Raw genomic sequence first — 24,037 nt, forward strand, 5'->3', positions numbered from 1 at the left:
AACTACAGTAGGTAAAAACTAGGATTATTGTAACTGGGTGAAGTTAAGATTTTTTTCTCTATTTTTAGTTTGTTTTGTGCTTTTGACAGCACTTTGTGTAGTCAGCTTTGCTGTCCCTTCCCCCCCCCCCCCCATATAGCTCTATTTATGTAGCTGAAAATATCTTCAAACACCAAAAGAGGAGCAGAAAAACTCTTGAACTTTTAAAAAATAACCAGAACCTATTATTTAAAAGGTGCTCTCTGGAGTTTTTTAAAATAGTCAGTGTGACGGGTTGGATCACAGAAACCCCTTTGGGACTGCCACCTGTTATGCCTAGACTACCTCTGAACCCGTTTTCCCTGCCGGCTTGGGACTTCAGTGCCTTGCCTTGTTTGAGCCAGACACGCTTGCCTGTTGCAAACACAGATCCAAGTCTGAGCCACGTGCCCTTACAAGCTGCAGGCTTAACTGAAAACAGCTTAAGAAGTGCTTCTGTCTCCCGCACTCGGATACCCAGCTCCCAATAGGGTCCAAACCCCAAATAAATCCATTTTACCCTGTGTAATGTCTATACAGGGTAAACTCATAAAGTGTTCGCCCTCTATAATACTGATAGAGAGAGAGAGATGCATGGCTGTTTGTTCCCCTAGGTATTAATACTCACTCTGGGTTAATAAGTAAAAAGTGATTTTTATTAAATACAAAAAGTAGGATTTAAGTGGTTCCAAGTAATAACAGACAGAACAAAGTAAATTACCGAGCAAAATAAAATAAAACACGCAAGTCTAAGCCTAATACAGTAAGAAAACTGAATATAGATTAAAATCTCACCCTCAGATATTTCAATAAGCTTTTTTTCACAGACTGGACACCTTCCTAGGCTGGGCCCAATCCTTTCCCTGGTACAGTCCTTGTTCCAGCTCAGGTGGTAGCTAGGGGATTTCTCATTTCCCCCGTTGTTCTGTTCCACCCCCTTATATATCTTTTGCACAAGACGGGAATCCTTTGTCCCTCTCTGGGTTCCCACCCCTCCTTCTAAATGGAAAAGCACCGGGTTAAAGATGGATTTCAGTTCAGGTGACATGATCACGTCACTGTAAGACTTCATTACCCACTTGCCAGCATACAGGGAGACTTGCAAGTAAACAGAGCCACTTACAACCAATTGCCCTGGTTAATGGGAGCCATCAAGATTCAAAGCCACCATTAATGGCCCACACTTTGCATAATTACAATAGGACCTCAGAGTTATATTTCATATTTCTAGTTTCAGATACAAGAATATGTTTATACAAATAGGATGAACACACACACAGTAGTTTATAAGCTTTGTAATGATACCTTACAAGAGACCTTTTGCATGAAGCATATTCCAGTTATATTCACTCTCAATAGTATATTTTCATAACATCATATGGAGTGCACAGTCACAGTCAGCGTTGTAGTATTTGTTTGATAGCATTCCTTTCTCCAAGTAACATACTGTGAATAGAAAAGGAGTACTTGTGGCACCTTAGAGACTAACCAGTTTATTTGAGCATAAGCTTTCGTGAGCTACAGCTCACTTCATCGGATGCAACAAATACTGTGAATAATCATGATGTCCCAGCTCTTAATCATACATGACATCAGATGGTTGTAAGGACATGAACATCTACTAGGTATTTGCTGTGAACTGAAAGCCAAGGGCTCAGCAGGGTAGATGGATGTGGTTCAGAAGAAAAAGCCCTGGTTAGTAGAAAAGGAAGAGAGCAGAATGGTAGAAGAACTGAGGTATACTGCAGTTTCTGTGGGGAATTCAAAGTGCTTAGAACATCAGTGTTAATGATCCAGATTTCTTCCATTTGCCACTTCTGTGTGTCCTCTGCTTCATGTAAATACTTAGCAGCGTTATCTGAAATAACCTAAAAGAATTTCTGCCCCTTTATTTCCTACAATAGCCGAGGTTTCTAAAGGAGTCATTTTAACTCTTGTAAATCAGAAGTGCTTTAGCTAGAAATGAGTTCTGACGATTTCCAGGAAAGTGGCAGTTTCTGTCTTGTGCAGTAGTGGTCTATAGTTTGGGTGGAGAGGGTCATTTGGGGCAAGGATTGTTCTAGAACAATGGGGCATTCCTTTTCTCCCGTGAATAACTTTTCAAGTGTGTTCTGACTCTACTCTGTGTCTTAGGTAAAGAAGCACAGACAGGGCCTTTGCTTTTTGATGATCTTCCACCGGTCAGCAGTGCTGACTCAGGTAAGAGGACTCTAATCGTGTTGTCGGCATCTGCCTAGCTTCTGTTTGCATCAGCATCTCTTCTCACGCTGAAATTTTATCTAAACCTTTTTTAATTATACATAAGTATAGGATAAAATCTTTCAGAATATCTACATGTTTGAGTGTCCATCTTCTTCCTCCTCACTCATTTCTTCAACTAATATAAATTGCTATCTTAATATGGATCTTTCATATTTTTTGAAATGTTAACATGGCGCATATTAAAAACATCAGCATAAGGCCTAGGTCCTCCCATTGTGTGCTAATAATTGTTTATATGCTGGAGAGGTATGCATTTAAACTGATCTGGTCTGAGTAAGCTGGCATTTTGTAGCTTTCACATGTCAGTGGGACAGAATCAGAATTCTGCTCATGGGGTGGAGGCACTCAATTTACATGTTGTTGACTGCTTTCTTGTGTTTCAGGGACAGGAGGACCTTTGCTCTTTGATGATCTCCCACCAGCTAGCAGTGGGGACTCAGGTAAGGGACTGTAACAGCCTTCATGAGGCTCCATACATGTCTTTCCTCATGGAATTTGTCAGCATAGCTTATCATACTGGGATTGTGATTCATCTTGTTTGTTCCAACAATCTTGCCTGTATCTTGGTGAGTATTTGGGCAGTTGCACTGGTAGTGGTGTCATATTCATGTAACACAAAATCTAAGTTAATCAAATGTGGATCTATCTGCAGAAACAAGTGCACAAGTTCCTTTCCATAACATCTCTGATGTCCTTGAAAGACTGCAGATAATGGGTTTTATAATACAGTAGTTCTCAACCAGGGGTGTGCAGAGGTCTTCCAGGTGTACATCAACTCCTCTAGATATTTGCCTAGTTTTCAACAGGCTACATAAAAAGCGCTAGCAAAGTCAGCACAAACTAAAATTTCATACAGACAATGACTTGTTTGTACACTGAAATGTAAGTACAATATTTATATTCCAGTTGATTTATTTGATAATTATATAGTAAAAATATGAGGAAAATAAGCAATGTTTCAGTACTAGTGTGCTATGTCACTTTTTTGTATTTTTGTTTCTGATTTTGTAAGCAAGCACTTTTTAAGTGAGGTGAAACTTGGGGGTACAGAAGACAAATCAGACTCCTGAAGGGGGTACAGTAGTCTGGAAAGGTTGAGAGCCACTGTTGTACTTTATGCTTTTTGCAGGTTGGAGTGAACTTTACACTGCTCACTTTAGAGAGCACTGGCTATAGTTATACATGCCGCAGTTAAGCACTGCACAAGCTTCGTACAGCCTTGCTGCTGTGACTTGATCTTGGCCAAAACTGCCTACTGCTGTTACAATTGTGGATTCCTCTTAAAGCAAGACTGCCAGATTTGCCAAATTTTCATTATGTAGACAGATAGTCCTTAGGGACTAGGAGGAGATTCATTCCATGAGCATTGAATCCACTGTCCCTTCAGATGCCATGATAATTATATTTCTGCTTCATCACCCCCAACTTTATTTTGTAGTCCATCCTGTCTCTTGTATATCTTCTATATAAGAATAGTATTGTCTGTCCTAGAAAGTAGTAACCATCCTTGACAACTATCATGCATGAAAAAGTTTGACTCAGACTCACAATTTATCAGACCACTCTGTATTAGCAGAGCAGCTTTGCTAATAAAACATTTAGAAGTGAGCCCCCCGAGTGGGGCTTGTGTCTCTTAATTTATACAGTTTTTTGGAGAACAACTTACAGAGAAGTTACAGACAAAAGAAGAAAAAGATTTTAGTCACCACCCTTCGAGATCCCTGAGACCAGTCACGTATCTTCAATTACCTGCCACCCTTAACAATCTCCTTTAACAGCTTCCAGTTAACTTAACTAATTGCCCTTCACACCTTCCATTCTGATGCCTGCTTCTTAGACGTGCTGGCTCTATCTTAATTGCTTCTCCATTCAAAAGCTAACTGTCCCTATGTGTGCTCCCTCAGATACTTTGTAACATGTTTTGGCATGCCCTCTCATATACAATGTATCCAGCATGTCCCCTTATACAACCTTATACTTATACAATGTTATACTTCCACACAGTCATGTTGCAAAAACTAGAAATTCCTCAGCTTTAAACTTTTGGTTTTAACATATCCAAGCAGTTAACCAAGATCAGTCTGGTAGCTAGGAAACTAACGACAGGACCAAAGTGGGGGAGAGGGGAGTCTGCCAACCAAAATTTACCAGACTAGTAGTAGTACTGTAGGTCCATAATCCTTCAGTGTAAAAGGAATTGTTCTCTTCAGTGTAAGAGGTGAGTGATTCCCATCAATAAAAACAAAAAAGGGCAGAAAACACTTCTGCAAAGTCTTCAGATATCTGAATTTTTGCTGTCTTCTAGCTTCACGCATCACTGAGCAGGTCTCAGCAGTAGGAAATCATGGGAAAGGAGAGAAGAGGAAAGTCTCAGAGGAAGAGAAGAATGGCCATGAAGAACTTGTGGAAAAGAAAGTTTGTAAAGGTTTTCAGACAGTTTGAAAACAAATGTACTCTGTTTTGTACTCTTTAAGTTGGGTTGAGTAAGTCCAGATCAAAGCTGATCTTTGGTTCCTTAGTACACTTTCTATGGTTATTTTTAAGAAATGAAGTGTGCTGCCTGCTGGCAGAGTTCATACTTAGATCCCAGGGTTTCGATGCATCCCCTAGGTATTCATTTGGGAGGCTATTAGCAGTTGTGCTGAACCAGCCCAGAAGTATAATAGTGGGTACTTTCACAACCATCCAGATACCTGCAGTCAGAGCACAAGTCCTGGAGTAGCAAAGGTGTGGAAGTGACTATCTGACTCCTGGCAGAGGTTCAGACCACTTTGCCCCGCTAGCATCTTGTCACTCCATCAAATGGTTGCAACGAAATTAGAAATCCTGAGAACTGGCTTAAACTTTCACATCTGGCTTGCTTGCTTTTTGGTACAGATGTGTAAAACACAGTAGTGATACAGATTTCCTAACATTGCACTAGGCTTTGAGAACTGGATTCGTTCAGTAGGTTCAAACCAAGAAAGATAAATTTGATTGAAACAGCATTTGGTTTAGCTTTATTTTATCTATTGTTAGCAGCCTCATTAGATTTACTGTTTCATCAAAAGAGTTTCCATGGAGTGCATCCCTCTCCTGGTCATGCGTGATATCCCAGTCTGATGTAGCTTTAGCACTCAAGCATGGTTGTCCTGCTTCAGTAGGATACAAACTGCCTTACAGTTTCTGATGTGGGGACACTTAATACTAGTGTCACAAAGCATGTCATTTTCAGCAAAAGGTTCCAAAAGCTGACCCTTTTTTAAAAAAAAAAATTTTTTTTAATTTCAAGTATAGCCCATGCAGGGCAAGACGTGCTTCTTGTCATGATGCCATGGGATTTTCAGAATCTTGCATAGAGCAAAATGATCACAAGTTTGTAAATCAGGCTCAGGAGACGGAGACGTTTCATGTGTTTAAGTTTTGCTTTGTTTCTCACTAGCATCTGGAGGCATCTTTGGACTGAAAGGTTATATGGCAGAGAGAAAAGGTGAACGAGAAGAGATGCAGGATGCACATGTCATCTTGAATGACATCACTGAGGAGTGCAGACCCCTGCCCCCTCAAATGTAAGTAGGCCAGACCTCCAGAGCCAGGGAATAACATTGTAGTACACAAGCGTCATAGAATATCAGGGTTGGAAGGGACCCCTGAAGGTCATTTAGTCCAACCCCCTGCTCGAAGCAGGACCAATTCCCAGTTAAATCATCCCAGTCAGGGCTTTGTCAAGCCTGACCTTGAAAACCTCTAAGGAAGGAGATTCTACCACCTCCCTAGGTAACGCATTCCAGTGTTTCACCACCCTCTTAGTGAAAAAGTTTTTCCTAATATCCAATCTAAACCTCCCCCACTGCAACTTGAGACCATTACTCCTCGTTCTGTCATCTGCTACCATTGAGAACAGTCTAGAGCCATCCTCTTTGGAACCCCCTTTCAGGTAGTTGAAAGCAGCTATCAAATCCCCCCTCATTCTTCTCTTCTGCAGGCTAAACAATCCCAGCTCCCTCAGCCTCTCCTCATAAGTCATGTGTTCTAGACCCCTAATCATTTTTGTTGCCCTTCGCTGGACTCTCTCCAATTTATCCACATCCTTCTTGTAGTGTGGGGCCCAAAACTGGACACAGTACTCCAGATGAGGCCTCACCAATGTCGAATAGAGGGGAACGATCACGTCCCTCTATCTGCTCGCTATGCCCCTACTTATACATCCCAAAATGCCATTGGCCGCCTTGGCAACAAGGGCACACTGCTGACTCATATCCAGCTTCTCGTCCACTGTCACCCCTAGGTCCTTTTCCGCAGAACTGCTGCCTAGCCATTCGGTCCCTAGTCTGTAGCGGTGCATTGGATTCTTCCATCCTAAGTGCAGGACCCTGCACTTATCCTTATTGAACCTCATCAGATTTCTTTTGGCCCAATCCTCCAATTTGTCTAGGTCCTTCTGTATCCTATCCCTCCCCTCCAGAGTATCTACCACTCCTCCCAGTTTAGTATCATCAGCAAATTTGCTGAGAGTGCAATCCACACCATCCTCCAGATCATTTATGAAGATATTGAACAAAACCGGCCCCAGGACCGACCCTTGGGGCACTCCACTTGATACCGGCTGCCAACTAGACATGGAGCCATTGATCACTACCCGTTGAGCCCAACAATCTAGCCAGCTTTCTACCCACCTTATAGTGCATTCATCCAGCCCATACTTCCTTAACTTGCTGAGTCATGACAAAAAGATGAAAGAGCTCCCATTAACTTTGCCTGAGCTCTTGACAATGATCCCTCACTCTGAGCAACTACTGCTTGTGACTAAATATTGCTTTGTGTGGTGGTGTGGGTGATCTGCATTGTATTCCTAGATCTGCCACTGACTTTGAGAAAATCATGTAAGGTTTGATGATGCAAAAGGTGCCTCATTTGTTAGGTGGTCCATATCAGGTGCCTAAGACCTGACTTTCTTATTTTTATTTATTTATTTTTCCCCGTGAAGTGCTGAGTACCCACCACTCCTGTTGACTTCAGTCAACTCCTCCTAGTACCTCTGGATATCAGGCACAAGATACCTGAAGGCTCTCAACTTGAGTATAACTGTTTTAAGCCTTGCCTTTGGGGTTTCACAACAGTTAGTTAAAATCCCAGGTATGACAGTGATGAGGAGCTTGGATACTTGGAGAAGAGAAGCCATCAGGTATCAAACTCTCAACTTTAACAATCTGAAAGATATAATTAATTTAAGGGGAAGTGGTGGAATGTATCATTTTTAAAAGCAACACTGACAGACCATAAAAGATCATTTTAAAAACATTCTTTTAAAGCTAAATATGTGATCTAAAGCTTGTAGAACAAAAGGCAATTTGACAATAATTAGTATGTCCCCACGTCTCTTGTGTATTGCACAGCTGTAGCAACCATTCTGCATGAAGAGAATTCTGGGATGTGTTGGATTGGCATCTGTGAATAGCAAATTCTGAAATTGTTGGATAGAGGCTCCAGAGTTGGAGTGCCCATGAGGTGCAATGTCTAGCTGTTGTTAAATGTAGCTGGGGGCCATAGCCTCTCTTCCTTTCCTTCATTTCCTGGGGGAGATGGGGAAAGTTTTAGTACTCCACACATGCTAGCTCTACGCTTTTTAGAGGAAACACTGCATTTTCTGTTCCAATACAGGTTGGGAGAGCTGCTGTGGACACAAGCCTCTTTACTAAATCTTAACTTCTGGTTGATATCAGCCCTTTCACAGCTAGTTTACATTCATGTTTCTTCCTTTGCAGAACCCGTGTCTCGTACTTTGCTGTTTTTGATGGCCATGGGGGAGTTCGAGCTTCAAAATTTGCAGCACAGAATCTGCACCAAAACCTGATTAGGAAATTTCCTAAAGGTAGGAGAGGGCCATATGGGGACATGTGCATCATCTGTCATTCCTCATGACTTGCTGCTGTGGTGTGTCTATTAAGAAATTACTTTGGATAGCCCGAGTCAGGGACATAGCTGTGTGTGGAGTATTGGGTGACCATGCCTCTAGGCTGGAGACAGGAGAGGTGTGATAAGTTGTTGAGTAGATTTGTTAGGCTATCAAGCCAAAAGCCATAACGGTGTTAGCTAGGTTAGGCAAACTCTATGGAATAGCCATAGCAGATGTATGAATATGGCTGAGGAAAATAATAGCATTACATTAGGTGTCCCTTGTCTTCAAGGGTGAATAACTAGGCTGTATTATACAAGCTGGCCATGCACGTTTATATCTGAATCTTTGGCAGTTGGGCACATGGGTCATGTCTGCCCTATGTAACTAATGTGTGCAGTGTGACCTGTTTATGCATGTCAGACAGGTGAGGAAGGAGGCAAGGATTAGATAAGCATGGTGTTTCAAAAGGAGCATACACCACTTTCTCTTGTGTTACAGGAGAGGTAGTCAGTGTGGAGAAAACAGTGAAAAGATGCCTTTTGGACTCTTTCAAACATACAGATGAGGAGTTCCTGAAGCAGGCCTCCAGCCAGTAAGTATAAATGTCCCCCAGAGCTACTTGTAACTATTAAAAATGTCTACCTCTCCCAGATCCCGATTCTGAGTTGTATCTCCTGAGTGGTACAGCCAGAAGGTGCAACTTCTACAATGGGACAAAGGCGACCTTAAGTTGTCATTGCTTCTTGCCAAGATTCCAGTTGGCCTATATGCAAGTTGGAGCCGCAGCCTTCAATGCCTGCTGATAGGCTGGCAGAGTGGCCATAATAGCTGGAGTGTAGTGCACTCCAACCCTGCCCCCTACACTACAGGCTGTACAGGACAGCAGCATAGGGCTACCCTACCCTGTAAGGGTAAGACCAGGATTGTCATGGGGAGTGAGGCACTATGGGGCCAGAATGTGAGCCAAAACTGGCTTCTGTCCCTTTCTTCTATAGCACCTTTTGTGACCTGTATCCAAGGAGATCTTGCATATTACTAAAATAACAGTTAACGATCAAATAACTTAAGATATCAAGTGATAGCAATAGTTTTTTAACTTAAATCTGCAAGCTCATAGCATGACAGAGTGGCATGTTCCTAGCACAAGGAATTCCAGATATTCAGGGAGTTCTGCATCGCCCTCTATCCAGAATTCAGGTGGCTACCAGCAGATGTGCTCCCACATAGAGCAATGGTCATGACCAAGGATTCTAGTGAATCACTGAGATTTTTTTTTTATGCCTTAAGCTATATGTAGTTAAACTTTTATCTGCCTGTCCCATGTTACTAGTTAAATCTTGCATTATTTTCAAGACTGCTCTCTAAAGCAGTGGTTCTCAACCAGGGATCTGGGACCCCCTGGGGGGTTGTGATCAGGTTTCAGGGGGTCCGCCTAGCAGGGCTGGCATTAGACTTAATGGGGCCCAGGGCAGAAAGCCAAAGCCCCACTGCATTGGATTGAAGCCCAGGGCCTTGCCACCCGGGGCTGAAGCTGAAGACTGAGCAACTTAGTTTCACGGGGTCTCCTGTGGTGTGGGGCCATGAGCAATTGCCCTACTTGTTACCCCTAACACTGACCCAGGCTTTTATATGCAGAAAAACAGTTATTGTGGCACAGGTGGGCCTGGGAGTTTTTATAGCATGTTGGGCAGGCCTCAAAAAGAAAAGATTTGAGAACCCCTGCTCTAAAGGATGGATGGTCTGATGGTTAACGACTAATATTTGAATCATCCTTCTAACGGACTATACTTTTTCTTAGCTTTGTTCTAATGGAGACTTATTTTCCTTGAGGAAAAACACAGCCTATCCCCACGTGGGGGGGGGACCACTAACACTTTGAGGTGCCACCATGTATCGCTTTATACTTAAGCAAGTGTGACAGACCCAGACCAGTGGGGTACAGGAGTCTGTTAGAAGGCAAATATACTGGCCACTGGATAAACCGTTTTCTGTTCCCTGAGTGTCCAGAGCAGGGGATGCCCTAGAGCAATCCGGAACCTGCTAGAACCAGTTAAGACAGGCAAGATAATCAAGACACCTGGAGCCAATTAAGAACTTCGTAGAATCATTATGGCAGGCAGGCTAATCTGGACACCTGGTTTAAAAAGGACCTCCCATCAGTTAGTAGGGGAGTGCGCAAGGAGCAGGGAGTGAGAAGGCATGCTGCTGGAGGACTGAAGAGTTCAAGCATGATCAGGCTTCAGGAGAAAGATTCTGCAGTGAGGATAAAGAAGGTGCTGTGGGAAGGCCATGGGGAAGTAGCCCAGGGAGTTGTAGCTGTCACGCAGCTGATACAGGGAACATTGTAGACAGCTGCTATCCACAGGGCCCTGGGCTGGAACCTGGTGTAGAGGGTGGGCCCAGGTTCCCCCCAACTCATGATCAGACACAGGAGGAGTTGACCTGGTCTGTGAGAAACACTAGAAGGGAAGGTCTAAATTGGAAAGGGATCTGGCCTGTCCCCGACCCACTAGGTGGGACACAGAGACTGCGGGGATTGTTCTCTGTTTTCCCCCAGGTTGGCCAGTCATAAGGTTAGCTGAGTGGATGGCAGGTTTGAGCCATTAGCAAAGTGGCCAAACTGAGGGCTGCCGTGAATCTCTGAGGCAAGCAAATCCGCCAATAAGCGCAGGACCCACCAAGGCAGAGGAGGAACTTTGTTACACAAGTTACATGCTGGGTTAATCCAACTTGGTTACCAGCCTTGCATATCCTTTCCATTTCATAACTTTTCATCTATAACACATCTGGAGAGAATATCGATACATCTAGCAATGGGCTTAGAAATTTCACTTCATATGTACAACATCACAAACCAAACTCCAGCTCAGCCCTCTAACCCTAACCAGTTAAACAAAACAAACGTGACCAGTGTAGGCACAAAAAAGTACTAACAGAATTCGTTAAAACAATTATTAAATATCTTTCCCAAACCTGTGTTTTTAAAAAAAACAAAACTCCATCTAACCTGTATATATTATATTCTGTAATCTACACGGCTGCATTTGCAAACTTGTTAGTTACATCAGCATTTGAAATTATGGAGAAATTTAATTAGGCTCTTCAGCATCAGGAAAACACAAATGAAAGATGATTTAGGAGCAGATAAATTTAAGAAATGACACTCAGAATTGTTATACTGTTATGTCTGGTCCACAGTAAGGAAAACAGTGCTGCAGCTATAATCCAAGCAGCATGTCTGATTTTACACCATGCTGTCTAGACACTTGTTGAACTACAGAAAGCCAAATGTCCAGAAAACAACTTAAACAGGGAGTGGGGATTACTGAAGCTGGAGGATGGTGGGTACTGTGGGTGATGATTTGAAATAGTATGAGTGAGGAATACCAGGTATGAGGGGAGCAGTGAGTAGATTGCATATTCTCCTCTGTTACTGTTTAGTTCCTCACCATCCACCTGCCCTGCACTCTATGGAAGTTGCCACTTAAGGAGAACTTCCATTATTTTTTAGGCACTGAGAGCTAGGCAGTTACTGTGAAACTTGTTCTGTCATACCCTTAAATGAGTTCCCTGGAGTTGAGTGTAGCATGGAATGGGAGGAGAAGAAAAATGCAGAGAGGTAGCTGTTACCTGCAGCCATCCCTTAGAACCCCACCTTGGGGGTGCCACCCACAGTTAGAAATTGCTGCTCTATGTTGCTAATCTGTCTTCATCTTAGTATGTATCTTGTCTATATAAACCTGTTTTATATAATTAATTTAACAAAAACCTGTGAGCAAAACGGGGAGAACTCCCAAACAGAATCTTGGTGTTTTTGTGCTAGTTGACTTCTGAATGTCTTGCAATGGAGGCATCCTTTGCAGGGTTCTCTGAACCTTTAGAAATAGAACACTGGGTTAACCTCTAACAAAAACCTAGCTTTTTCCATTGTAACCTTATTTCTGGTGCCTCCAGGAAGCCTGCGTGGAAGGATGGGTCCACAGCAACCTGTGTCCTGGCTGTGGATAACATCCTTTACATTGCCAACCTTGGAGACAGCCGGGTAAGTAACTCTAAGAAACCTACTATGTAGATTTTAATTGTATAACATCCCCAGTACTTGCAGGAGGAATGGATTTCCACCCTTTATAGGGATTCCGGTTGGGAGATGCTAAAGTAATTGATTACACTGATTACATTTAATTGATGCTAAAGTATTTGATTGACAATCATTCTTTACTGAGCTTCACTGGAAGATCCTGGACAGGAGTAGCTGGGAGCTCCCAACTGTTCCTACAAAGATTCCTCCTTGAAGAGGCTGAGACTTAGAGTAGCTGTGTGTTCCTCTAGGCTCTAACTTACAAGAACATAAAAACGGCCATACTGGGTTGGACCAATGGGCCATCTATCCCAGTATCCTGTCTTCTAACAGTGGCCAATGTCAGGTGCTTCAGAGGGGATGAACAGGAAGTCTGTGTCCACAGTCTCTGTTTGCCAGAAGCTGGGAGTGGATGTTTGGATGAATCACCTCGATGATTTCCTGGGAGTGAACAGGAAGTTAAGCCCATTCCTGCCCCTAAAGCTGCATTTTTTTTCACAGGAATTTAAGAGACACTCTCCTATTCCCCCAGCAGTCCATGTGACTTCACTTGTGTTTCCCCCTCCCCCCGGGCTTTTAGCACAAGATTCTTTCTCACTGCTAACCAACCCTGGGACAGATTCTGCCACATTAAAGAAATCATTCTCCAGTAGAAACAGTGCAAAATTGTGTGCCACTGTTGCAACAGTCAGTTCAGCCTGCAAATCACTAGTTTGCATGCGTACTTTAGCTAAAGGGGCACGGACTTAGTAACCTCTCACCAATTCTAATCCTGCCATTTTCCCTGGCAACAAATCCTCCTGGATCAGGTCCTCCTGACCACAGAAGTCTCTATCCTTAAACCAATGAGTACTTTCCCATTAAATTTAACAGCATGCATATGCTAACTGCTTGGTTGTGTAGAAGCAACATTTACAAATCCTATGTGGAAAGAAGCAGCAGCCTGGCTCTGAGAAGCAGGCAGCTCCTGCTGCCTGTTCCCTCTTAACCAGGGGCAATTATTGCTCAGGTGCTCAATGGACTTACAATGGTAGCACCTCTTGGGCTCCTCTGCTTGTACAGGAGATTTGGGACAAGTAACAGAAGTGGGGAGGTGAACTCCCAGCCTCCTTTTTCCCGGGGTATAACGGTGATTCTGCTTTCCCCCAACCCTGTACCCCTCTGCCAGTGGTTTATGTTTAATTGCAGCTTGTGATTGCTCGTAAGAGTTCGCAAACCCAGCTAATTCACCCACTGCATTCACCGTTTTATCCCACAAATACAGTTTTACATCATCACTGCACATATTCAGGAATTGTTCCTGAGTAACCAAATCACACATCCCTTCCAAGCTTGTAATGCCTTTCCCCGTCACCCATTTATCTACCAAATCTCTCTCTTCATTTATATAAGCCACATTACTCAAACCAGATCTCCTCTTAAGACTTCTGAATTTAACCCTGTAGGTTTCAGGTGTAATCTGAAACTGTTTCAAAACCAGTTCCCTAAATTTACCATAGTTTGAAGCATCATCACTAGGCATCTTACTGAATATGTCCAGAGCTCTGCCAATTTTGCAATCAATGTGGTCATTTTTTGATCGTCAGGGATAGTATGGTCAGTCTCTCAAAGGTGATTTAAATATTGGGCAGTATCACTGGATTCATCACACTGTGGACATAGTCGCTCCCATTTGTCGATTTTTGGGGAAGTGGAATCAGCAGCTAGAGGGTTTTGTCTCTTTTACTCCATAAGTCAGTTTATGCTTCTGGGCCTGTATTTCTCTGTCTCTTAACTCCAGGGCTCTCTTGTCCCTGGCTGCTTCTGCTTCCATTGCCCTTTTGTGGGCAGCTTCCTCCCTGGCTGTCTCTGCATTAATTTCCATTTGTTTTAATTCCATCAGTCCTCTAAGTTCATTTTCTTTCTCAGCCATTTGCAACCTGTGCAGTTCTATCTTTTTCTGAGTCTCACTCACATTGCTGATTTTTCCTGCCTCTATTCCCTTCCCCAAAATAAGCAAACAGAAAATAACAAATCAAAGAATATCAGGATTGGAAGGGACTTCAGGAGGTGATCTAGTCCAACCCCCTGCTCAAAGCCGGACCAATTCCCCAACTAAATCATCCCAGCCAGGGCTTTGTCAAGCCTGACCTTAAAAACCTCAAAGGAAGGAGATTCCACCACCTCCATAGGTAACGCATTCCAGTGCTTCACCACCCTCCTAGTGAAGGTTTTTTCTAATATCCAACCTAAACCTCCCCCACTGCAACTTGAGACCATTACTCCTTGTTCTGTCATCTGCTACCACTGAACAGCCTAGATCCATCCTCTTTGGAACCCCCTTTCAGGTAGTTGAAAGCAGCTATCAAATCCCCCCTCGTTCTTCTCTTCCGCAGATGAAACAATCCCAGTTCCCTCAGCCTCTCCTCATAAGTCATGTGTTCCAGTCCCCTAATCATTTTTTCTTGCCCTCCGCTAGACACTTTCCAGTTTTTTTTCACATCCTTCTTCTGGTTTGGGGCCCAAAACTGGACACAGTACTCCAGTTGAAGCCTCACCAATGTCAAATAAAGGAGAACAATCATGTCCCGCGATCTGCTGGCAATGCCCCTACTTATACATCCCAAAATGCCATTGGCCTTCTTGGCAACAGTGGCACACTGTTCACTCATATCCAGCTTCTTGTCCCCTGTAACCCCTAGGTCCTTTTCTGCAGAACTGCTGCCTAGCCATTTGGTCCCTCGTCTGTAGCGGTGCATGGGATTCTTCCGTCCTAAGTGCAGGACTCTGCACTTGTCCTTGTTGAACCTCCTCCGATTTCTTTTGGACCAATCTTCTAATTTGTCTAGGTCCCACTCTATCCTATCCCTACCCTCAGCGTATCTACCTCTCCTCCCAGTTTAGTGTCATCTGCAAACTTGCTGAGGGTGCAATCCACGCCATTCTCCAGATAATTAATGAAGATATTGAACAAAACCGGCCCCAGGACCGACCCTTGGGGCACTCCGCTTGATACCAGCTGCCAACTAGACATGGAGCCATTGATCACTAGCCGTTGAGCCCGACAATCTAGCCAGCTTTCTATCAACCTTGTCGTCCATTCATCCAGCCCGTACTTCTTTAACTTGCTGGCAAGAATACTGTGGCAGACCATGTCAAAAGCTTTGCTAAAGTCAAGGAACAACACGTCCACTGCTTTCCCCTCATCCACAGAGCCAGGCACTTGTCTGTTCTCCAGCCACCACGCCCAAAACCCACTCTAATGACAGGTTTCAGAGTAGCAGCCATGTTAGTCTGTATTCGCAAAAAGAAAAGGAGTACTAGTGGCACCTTAGAGACTAACCAATTTATCTGAGCATAAGCTTTCATGAGCTACAGCTCACTTTATCGGATGCTGTAGCTCATGGAAGCTTAGGCTCAAATAAATTGGTTAGTCTCTAAGGTGCCACTAGTACTCCTTTTCTTTCTGCGAAAACTCACTTAAAATCACTACCAGTATCTCAAAGCAATCAGCTGTGCTTGCTGCACCACTGTGACGGCTTGGATCACAGAAAACCCCTTGAACTGCCACCTGAGGTACTGAGACTACCCCTGAGCCTGTTTCCCCTGGCAGCTTGGGACTTCAGTGCCCTGCCTGGTTTGAGCCAGACACACTATCCTGCTGCAAACCCAGACCCAGGTCTGGACCATGTCCCCCAACAGCTGCAGGCTTAACTGAAAACTGCTTAAGAAGTGTTCCTGTCTCTAACACCCAGATGCCCAGCTCCCAATGGGGTCCAAACCCCAAATAAATCAGTTTTACCCAGTATAAAGCTTACACAAGATAAACTCCATTGTTTGTTTGCTCTCTATAACACTGATAGAGAAATATGCACAGCTGTTTGCTGCTCCCCCCCCCCCCCAGGTATTAATACATATTCTGGGTTAATTAAGTAAAAAGTGATTTTTATCACTCCCACCCCCCATGGTTACTGTCCTTTGTTCCAGTTTCTTTCAGATAGCCTCTCCACCCACAAAGGATATCTCTTGAGCCAGCTGAAGACAAAATAGAGAGGCCTCCCAGGGGCTTAAATAGAACTGTGGTTGGAGACCCCCTCCTCTCCTATGCAAAATCCAGTTCCAAGATAGAGTTTTGGAATCACATGGGCAAATCACATGTCCAAGCATGACTGAGTTCCTTGCCAGCCAGGCCACATTCCTGGGAAAGCTCTCCAAGTTCATTGTTAGCTTAAGTGTTTCTTGATTGGGAACTTTAACTTGCAAATTCCTTTCTAAAGAAGCTGACCAAATGCTTTAATTAGGCTATTTAAAATTAAACAAGTACACAGCCAGTATTCATAACTTAGAACACAGAAATGATACATGCATAAAATAGGATGAATATATTCAGTAGATCATAACCTTTGCAGAGAGATGTTACACGACATATGTAGCATAAAACGTATTTCAGTTATGTCATATATTCATTCATAGAATCATAGAATATCAGGGCTGGAAGGGACCTCAGCAGGTCATCTAGTCCAACCCCCTGCTCAAAGCAGGACTGATCCCCCATTTTTGCCCGAGATCCCTGAATAGCCCCCTCAAGGATTGAACTCACAACCCTGGGTTTAGCAGGCCAATGCTCAAACCACTGAGCTATCCCTCCCCCCATTCATAAGCATATTTCCATAAAACATTATGGAGTGCCATGTCGCACTGTACTCCACTTAGACACAATTCTTGATTTCATCTTCCTCTTGTGGTTTCTGGGACTAACTGCTCCGAGAAGTAGTCATTTATGGTGTCAAAATACTTTATCTCTGCATCCTGTCCTGAGATGACATGTACCCAGTCATTGTAGGGATAGTTGAAATCCACCATTATTACTGAGATTTCTGTTTGTTAGGGTTTTTTTATAGCCTCTAATCTCCCTGAGCATTTCACAGTCACAATCACCGTCTTGGTCAGGTGGCCAGTGGTGTATCTCTACTGCTATATTATTCTTGTTCAAGCATGGAACTTCTATTTATGGAGATCTTCTGTGGTACAGTTTAGTTCATTTTTAAGATTTGTGCTATATTTGACTCTCTATGCTTTCTTTCACATATAGTACCACTTCCCCACCAGCATGTGTCATTCCTATATATTGGGGGTTCTCAAACTGGGGGTTGGGACCACTCAGTGGGTCACAAGGTTATTACATGGGGAGTCACAGGCTGTCAGCCTCCGCCCCAAACCCTGCTTTGCCTTCCAGCATTTATAATGGTGTTTTAAATTTATACGGGGGGGAGGGTCGCACTCAGTGGCTTACTATGTAAAAGGGGTCACCAGTACAAAAGTTTGAGAACCACTGCTATATATTTTGTACCCTGGTATTAGTGTCCCATTGATTATCATCATTCCACCAATTTTCCATGGTGCCTATTATATCAATATCCTCATTTGATATCTGGCACTCTTAATAATATTAGAGTTAATATTCTTAATATTTAGACTTCTAGCATTTGTATATAAGCACTTAAACTTGTCGATATTTAGCTGTCTGCCATTATGTGATGATATGCCCTTCTGCAAACCTGTTGTGTTCTTTAGCCGTCTCCTGGTGGACTCCAGGTTGTGCTAGATACCTGATTATATCTTTTAGTTAGTGGTGTCTTCAATTTATTTTAAAAATCCCATAAATTACTTGCATTTAAAAAATAATTTTAAGATCAATCTTCTTTGCCAAAGGGATGAAATTCAGTACAATAACTTTTGGTCTTGCCATGAGTTTTTATTTCCTGGGGAATTGAACCTGAAAACCTTTGTTCGGGGAAGAGATCCTTTGTTCTGCATTTGTTTGGTAGAAACTTTATACTACAGGCTTAACACCACTTACTCACAAGGGGTTTTTGTCAGCACAGGCGATTTTGTGTCGTTACAACGAGGAGAGTCAAAAACATACAGCCTTAAGTCTCAGTAAAGAACACAACCCTACCCAATATGAGGAGCGAATGAGGATACAGAAGGCTGGAGGAAATGTCAGGTAAACAAGAGAAGAGATGGGAATGAGCCTGAACTCTCATGTGGTTTGGGTGTGCTCAGCACACCCAGCTCCCATAGAAGTTGATTGTGCTTACCATGTTTGAAAATCAGGGCACATAGGAATCTTGCTAGAGAAGCAGTTGTTTATGGGGTGCCCTCCAAGAATCCTGTATCTGGAATGGTAGGCTGAAATTAATTTTCCTGGCCTTAGAAAGAAACCGAGGGTGGATTTGTCCTAGAGGCATGGTACTATGTTGCACTGGCAGGAGGGTGGAGCAGTGTTATGTGTCTTTGAGTGAAAGCCAGATGGCACTAAACAAGCACATATAAACTAAAACAGCAAAAAATTGCTCCTTGAGTGTATCTAAAGCTGCTTCCTCATTTCCTTGAAATGTTATGCATACAGTGGCACCCTTAGTTCATCAACCAGGAGTTTGTCTGTATAGACGGTCAATGTATGGCAAGGTGAGATGTAAATCTACTCCATGCTAGTGTGCTGTACGCTAACCGTCCACATGGATCCTGTTGATGCACACTGAAAGTTCTGTAGTGTGCTTTTATATACTCGCACTCAAATTCTACTCTGCTTTGAAATGGATGTCCGCAGGGTCCACCCAAACAGTTAGTGAGCAGCAGGCTAGTGCCAGGTAGATTTACATCCCAGCTTGCCATACACTGTACAGAAAGGTTTCAGAGTAACAGCCGTGTTAGTCTGTATTCGCAAAAAGAAAAGGAGTACTTGTGGCACCTTAAAGACTAACCAATTTATTTGAGCATAAGCTTTCATGAGCTACAGCTGACTTCATCAGATGCATACTGTGGAAAGTGTAGAAGATCTTTTTATACACACAAAGCATGAAAAGATACCTCCCCCCACCCCACTCTTCTGCTGGTAATAGCTTATCTAAAGTGACCACTCTCCTTACAATGTGTATGATAATCAAGGTGGGCCATTTCCAGCACAAATCCAACAGCTATTAACAACAGGAGGGTGGGTGGGTGGGTGTGTTTGGGGGGGAGAACCTGGATTTGTGCTGGAAATGGCCCACCTTGATTATCATACACATTGTAAGGAGAATGATCACTTTAGATAAGCTATTACCAGCAGGAGAGTGGGGTGGGGGGAGGTATTTTTTCACGCTTTGTGTGTATAAAAAGATCTTCATCAGTTGCATACTGTGGAAAGTGTAGAAGTGAGCTGTAGCTTACGAAAGCTTATGCTCAAATAAATTGGTTAGTCTCTAAGGTGCCACAAGTACTCCTTTTCTTTTTACTGTATAGACAAGCCCTTAGTAGTGATTAAGGTTTGAGATGTTCCCTATATTTAAAATGGGTACTCTTTCTAGAGCTGGAATGGACTTCTTTTAAAGTGCACTCACTCTGTGTGCATGTGAACACATAGACACTTTCGGTCTGGTGTATATTAATACTTAAATATCTACTGTATTTTAATACTTGATCACTTTCTTGAAGACTTCCTTTTGACACAGTCAATGTTTCAACTAGTTACATCTTGACTTTTTTTACAGGGAAGTCAAAATCAGAGTGAAAAGATGTGTGGTTTGGTTTTGTTTGTTTTTTTTTTTTAATTCCTAAATGTTCGGAATGCACGTGCTTCAAACTCCCCTGGAATCTTATCTTGCAGGGGGTGGGAATGGGTGGGCTAAGGCTTGTAATGCTAGCGTTCTCTGGAAATGGCATGTCCCTTATCTTCAGAGGGCACATGCCATTATTTGTGTTTATCACCAATCCATCTCTGCAAGTAGGAAGGAGATGAACAAGTCTCTTAGTTCTTTGCAGACTTTAGGCAACATCTCCATTGGCTAGGAGTCTACCCATGTTTCAGTGGTTAAATGTTTTATGACAGAGAAAGAGGGAGGAAGGGAACTGTCAGCACACTGAATTATTGCAGGTTAACAAATAAGAGAAGCACCTGAATGGCATTCATCTGAGTTTTTGGTGGTGGAGTAGGTTCTGCCTACTGTTTTGGATTCAGAGGTTTACATTCAAGTAACACATACTTTAGGTCTCCGTGCAGTTGCCTCTATGTATTAGTCATCACATAATACAAGTAGTGCTGTGTATTCATAGACTATCAGGGTTGGAAGGAACCTCAGGAGGTCATCTAGTCCAACCCCCTGCTCAAAGCAGCACCAATCCCTAATTTTTTCCCCAGATCCCTAAATGGGCCCCCTCCAGGATTGAACTCACAACCCTGGGTTTAGCAGGCCAATGCTCAAACCACTGAGCTATCCCTCCCTCATATTGATACTATATAAAGATACACCAGTAAAGCTTAACTAAAGAGAACTAAATAGGCAGTGTCTCTGAAAAGATAGGGGGTGAGCTGATGAGGGATGGGGCAGCTTGAAGAAACAAGCAACTACCAACTGAAGAATCGGGCCCTAGGCAGAGATGAGGCCATGATTGGAGGAGAAGTGTAAGTGGATTGGCAAAGGGATACAGATATTGGGATGGAGCAGGTCTCTGCATGGAAAGTCTTTTGAAAAGCCAGTTGGGAATTTTGAATTAGTTCAAAGTAGGGCTGTCAATTAATTGCAGTTAACTCACGTGATTAATTAAAAAAATTAATTGCAATTAATCGCACTGTTAAACAATAGAATAATAAATTTCAATTTGTTAGTATTTTTGATTTTCAAATATATCTATTTTAATTACAACACGGAATATAGTGTACAGTTCTCACTTTATATTTTTGATTACAAATATTTGCACTGTAAAAATGATGATAAAAGAAATAGTATTTGTCAATTCACCTCATACAAGTACTGTAGTGCAATCTCTTTATCCTGAAAGTGCAACTTACAAACGTATATTTTTGGTTACATAACTGCACTCAAAAACAAAACAGTGTAAAACCTAAGAGCCTACGAGTCCACTCAGTCCTACTTCTTGTTCAGCCAATCACTAAGAGAAACAAGTTTGTTTGCATTTATGGGAGGTAATGCTGCCCACTTAATTACAATTTCACGTGAAAGTCAGAACAGATGTTCATAGAATATCAGGGTTGGAAGGGAGGTCATCTAGTCCAACCCCCTGCTCAAAGCAGGACCAATCCCCAATTTTTTTCCCCAGATCCCTAAATGGGCCCCCTCAAGGATTGAACTCACAACCCTGGGTTTAGCAGGCCAATGCTCAAACCACTGAGCTATCCCTCCCCCCTCTGTTCACATGGCACTGTTTAGCTGGCATCGCAAGATATCTGTACCAGATGCGCTAAAGATTCATATGCCTCTTTGTGCTTTGGCCATTGTTCCAGAGGACATGCTTCCATGCTGATGATACTTGTTAATTTAAATTTGTGACTGAACTCCTGGGGGGAGAATTATATGTCTCCTGCTCTGTTTTACCCACATTCTGCCATATATTTAATGTTATAGCTGTCTCGGATGATGACCCAGCACATGGTGGTGGTTTGTTTTTAAGAACACTTTCACTGCAAATTTGACAAAATGCAAAGAAGATACCGATGTGAAATTTCTAAAGATAGCTACAGCACTCAACCCAAGGTTTAAGAATCTGAAGTGCCTTCCAAAATCTGAGAGGGATGAGGTGTGGAGCATGCTTTCAGAAGTCTTAAAAGAGCAACACTCTGATGCAGAAACTACAGAACCCAAACCACCAAAAAAGAAAATCAGCTGTCTGCTGGTGGCATCTGACTCAGATGATGAAAATGAACATGCACTGCTTTGGATCATTATGGAGCAGAACCTGTAGTCAGCTGGATGTATGTCCTCTGGAATGGTGATTGTAACATCAAGGGACATATGAAACTTTAGCGCATCTGGTACGTAAATATCTTGCGATGCCGGCTACAACAGTGCTGTACAAACATCTGTTCTCACTTTCAGGTGACATTATAAACAAGAAGCCGGCAGTACTATCTTCTGCAAATGTAAACAAATTTGTTTGAACGATTGGCTGAACAAGAAGTAGGACTGAATGGACTTGTAGGCTCTAAAGTTTTACGTTGTTTTGTTTTTGAAAGCAGGTATTTTGTACATAATTCTACATTTGTAAGTTCAACTTTTATGATAAAGAGATTGCACTACAGTACTTGTATTAATGTGAATTGAAAAATACTTTGTCTTTTACAGTGCAAATATTTGTAATCAAAAATATAAAGTGAGCACTGTACACTTTGTATCCTATGTTGCAATTGAAATCAATATATTTGAAAATGTAGAAAACATCCAAAAATATTTAAATAGTATTCTATTATTGCTTAATAGCGTGCATAATAGCGATTAATTTTTTTAATCTCTTGACAGCCCTAGTTCTAAGATGGCTAGAAAGTCAGTGAGGGTGATGGAAAGAAGGCATGATACGGTTTTCTCGCTTTTAAGGCCCTTCATGGCTGCTTCTTATTATTATTTGGGGGGGAGGGATAGCTCAGTGGTTTGAGCATTGGCCTGCAAAACCGAGGCTTGTGAGCTCAATCCTTGAGGGGGCCATTTAGGGATCTGGGGAAAAAAATGGGGATTGGTCCTGCTTTGAGCAGGGGGTTAGACTAGATGACCTCTTGAGGTCCCTTCCAACCCTGATATTCTATGTTTCCCAGCCTGTCATTTCATAAATGGTATTGAGTTGTCAGCCCTTATCAAACTTGCTCTACCGTTGATGTCAGCTTTCATTGCTCTTGGCTGCATCTTCGTGCTTTCTCCCATGCCACCCACTATGTATGGGCAAAGCCTCCATTTTGTCCTTCAGATCCTTCCGTAAAACTCACCTCTGCCACAGTGTTTACAAAAAAAAGTCAGTGGTTAGGCTGCTGGTTTGCTGTGACAGCTGCTTATTATGGTGGTCAGAATCCTCTTGTTACTCTCTACTCCTGTATGATGTTTCAGTGTGTTGGCTCTTGTCTTACACTTTAGGGCAGGGATTGTCTTATGTTTGTACAATACTTAGCACAATAGTCTCTAGGCACTACTATAATACAACTAATAAATAAAAGATAGCACATCAGCTATGTAAGACTTTCCCCATTATCCTGTACCTCTACCCTAACATGCAGGGACCAACCCTTGTGTTTTGCTAAGGCTACCAATGAGGGTGAAGATTAATGCTTGTCTGTGGTTTCTATTTGGATACCTGTCCACTAGGAGCTACAGTGACACTGCCAAGGCAGGCCTCTGTCAGATGGTTTTTCAGTGCTTTCTGCTACTATTGATGGTGCCTTATGTTGAATTATGCCAGGTGCACGATTAAGGTAGGATTTTTAAAGGTGCTTGTTGATTTCATGGGGAGAAATTTAGACCAGCATTGAGTGCTTTTGAAAAAATCCCATGCTCTGGGCATAACTTGATGTATTTAAGCTTTGTTAGGTATCCCTAGAGTGTGCGGTTATTGACCTTGCTGGAATTGAATCAGTGACCTGGAAATGAAAGGCCCATTGCCAAATGTCCCCAGGCTCTTGACAGCCTTGAAATGGGAGGGGCACATGGTATCTCCCTCCTTTTTGTGCACATAACTCATGTTTTCTGCATGCCACAGCTCCTTTAAAAACAAAATCTGCCTCCAAGGCTTGTGTCCTGCATATCCCTGGCCTGCCAGAAAGCAGATCAGCATGTGCAGTTTGAAGAAGTTGCTTGGTACAAACATTGTAATGATACAGTGGGTTGCTCTCTCTTGTCAGTTTGCAGGAAGAGAGGGTACAAGAAGAGGCATGTTTAAATTTGTGCAATTTCTTCGGCATGAGCAAGCACTCAGATTCCATTTTAGGTGTGTGCACGCCCATGTGCACAGTAGTCCTCATTTTTTGCCTTAGCAGTATCCAGAGGGCCAGCTGTGGCTCC

General features: G+C 42.8%; 1 protein-coding gene across 4 annotated transcripts in view; it reads left to right on the forward strand.

Annotated features, from left to right (window-relative positions):
- Nucleotides 1–24,037, forward strand: part of ILKAP (ILK associated serine/threonine phosphatase) — a 57,785-nt gene that overhangs the window by 12,759 nt on the left and 20,989 nt on the right. For all 4 annotated transcript variants that reach the window (XM_084638488.1, XM_084638489.1, XM_084638487.1 and 1 more), the window contains 8 exons: nucleotides 2,152–2,217; nucleotides 2,664–2,720; nucleotides 4,586–4,705; nucleotides 5,702–5,828; nucleotides 8,025–8,131; nucleotides 8,657–8,750; nucleotides 12,113–12,200; nucleotides 18,101–18,222. In XM_084638488.1, coding sequence (XP_084494614.1) covers nucleotides 2,152–2,217; nucleotides 2,664–2,720; nucleotides 4,586–4,705; nucleotides 5,702–5,828; nucleotides 8,025–8,131; nucleotides 8,657–8,750; nucleotides 12,113–12,200; nucleotides 18,101–18,222 — 781 coding nt within the window. The remainder of the gene's footprint in view (nucleotides 1–2,151; nucleotides 2,218–2,663; nucleotides 2,721–4,585; nucleotides 4,706–5,701; nucleotides 5,829–8,024; nucleotides 8,132–8,656; nucleotides 8,751–12,112; nucleotides 12,201–18,100; nucleotides 18,223–24,037) is intronic.

This window comes from Lepidochelys olivacea (assembly GCF_965140295.1).
Source record: "Lepidochelys olivacea isolate rLepOli2 genome assembly, chromosome: 9".
Classification (NCBI taxonomy): domain Eukaryota; kingdom Metazoa; phylum Chordata; order Testudines; family Cheloniidae; genus Lepidochelys; species Lepidochelys olivacea.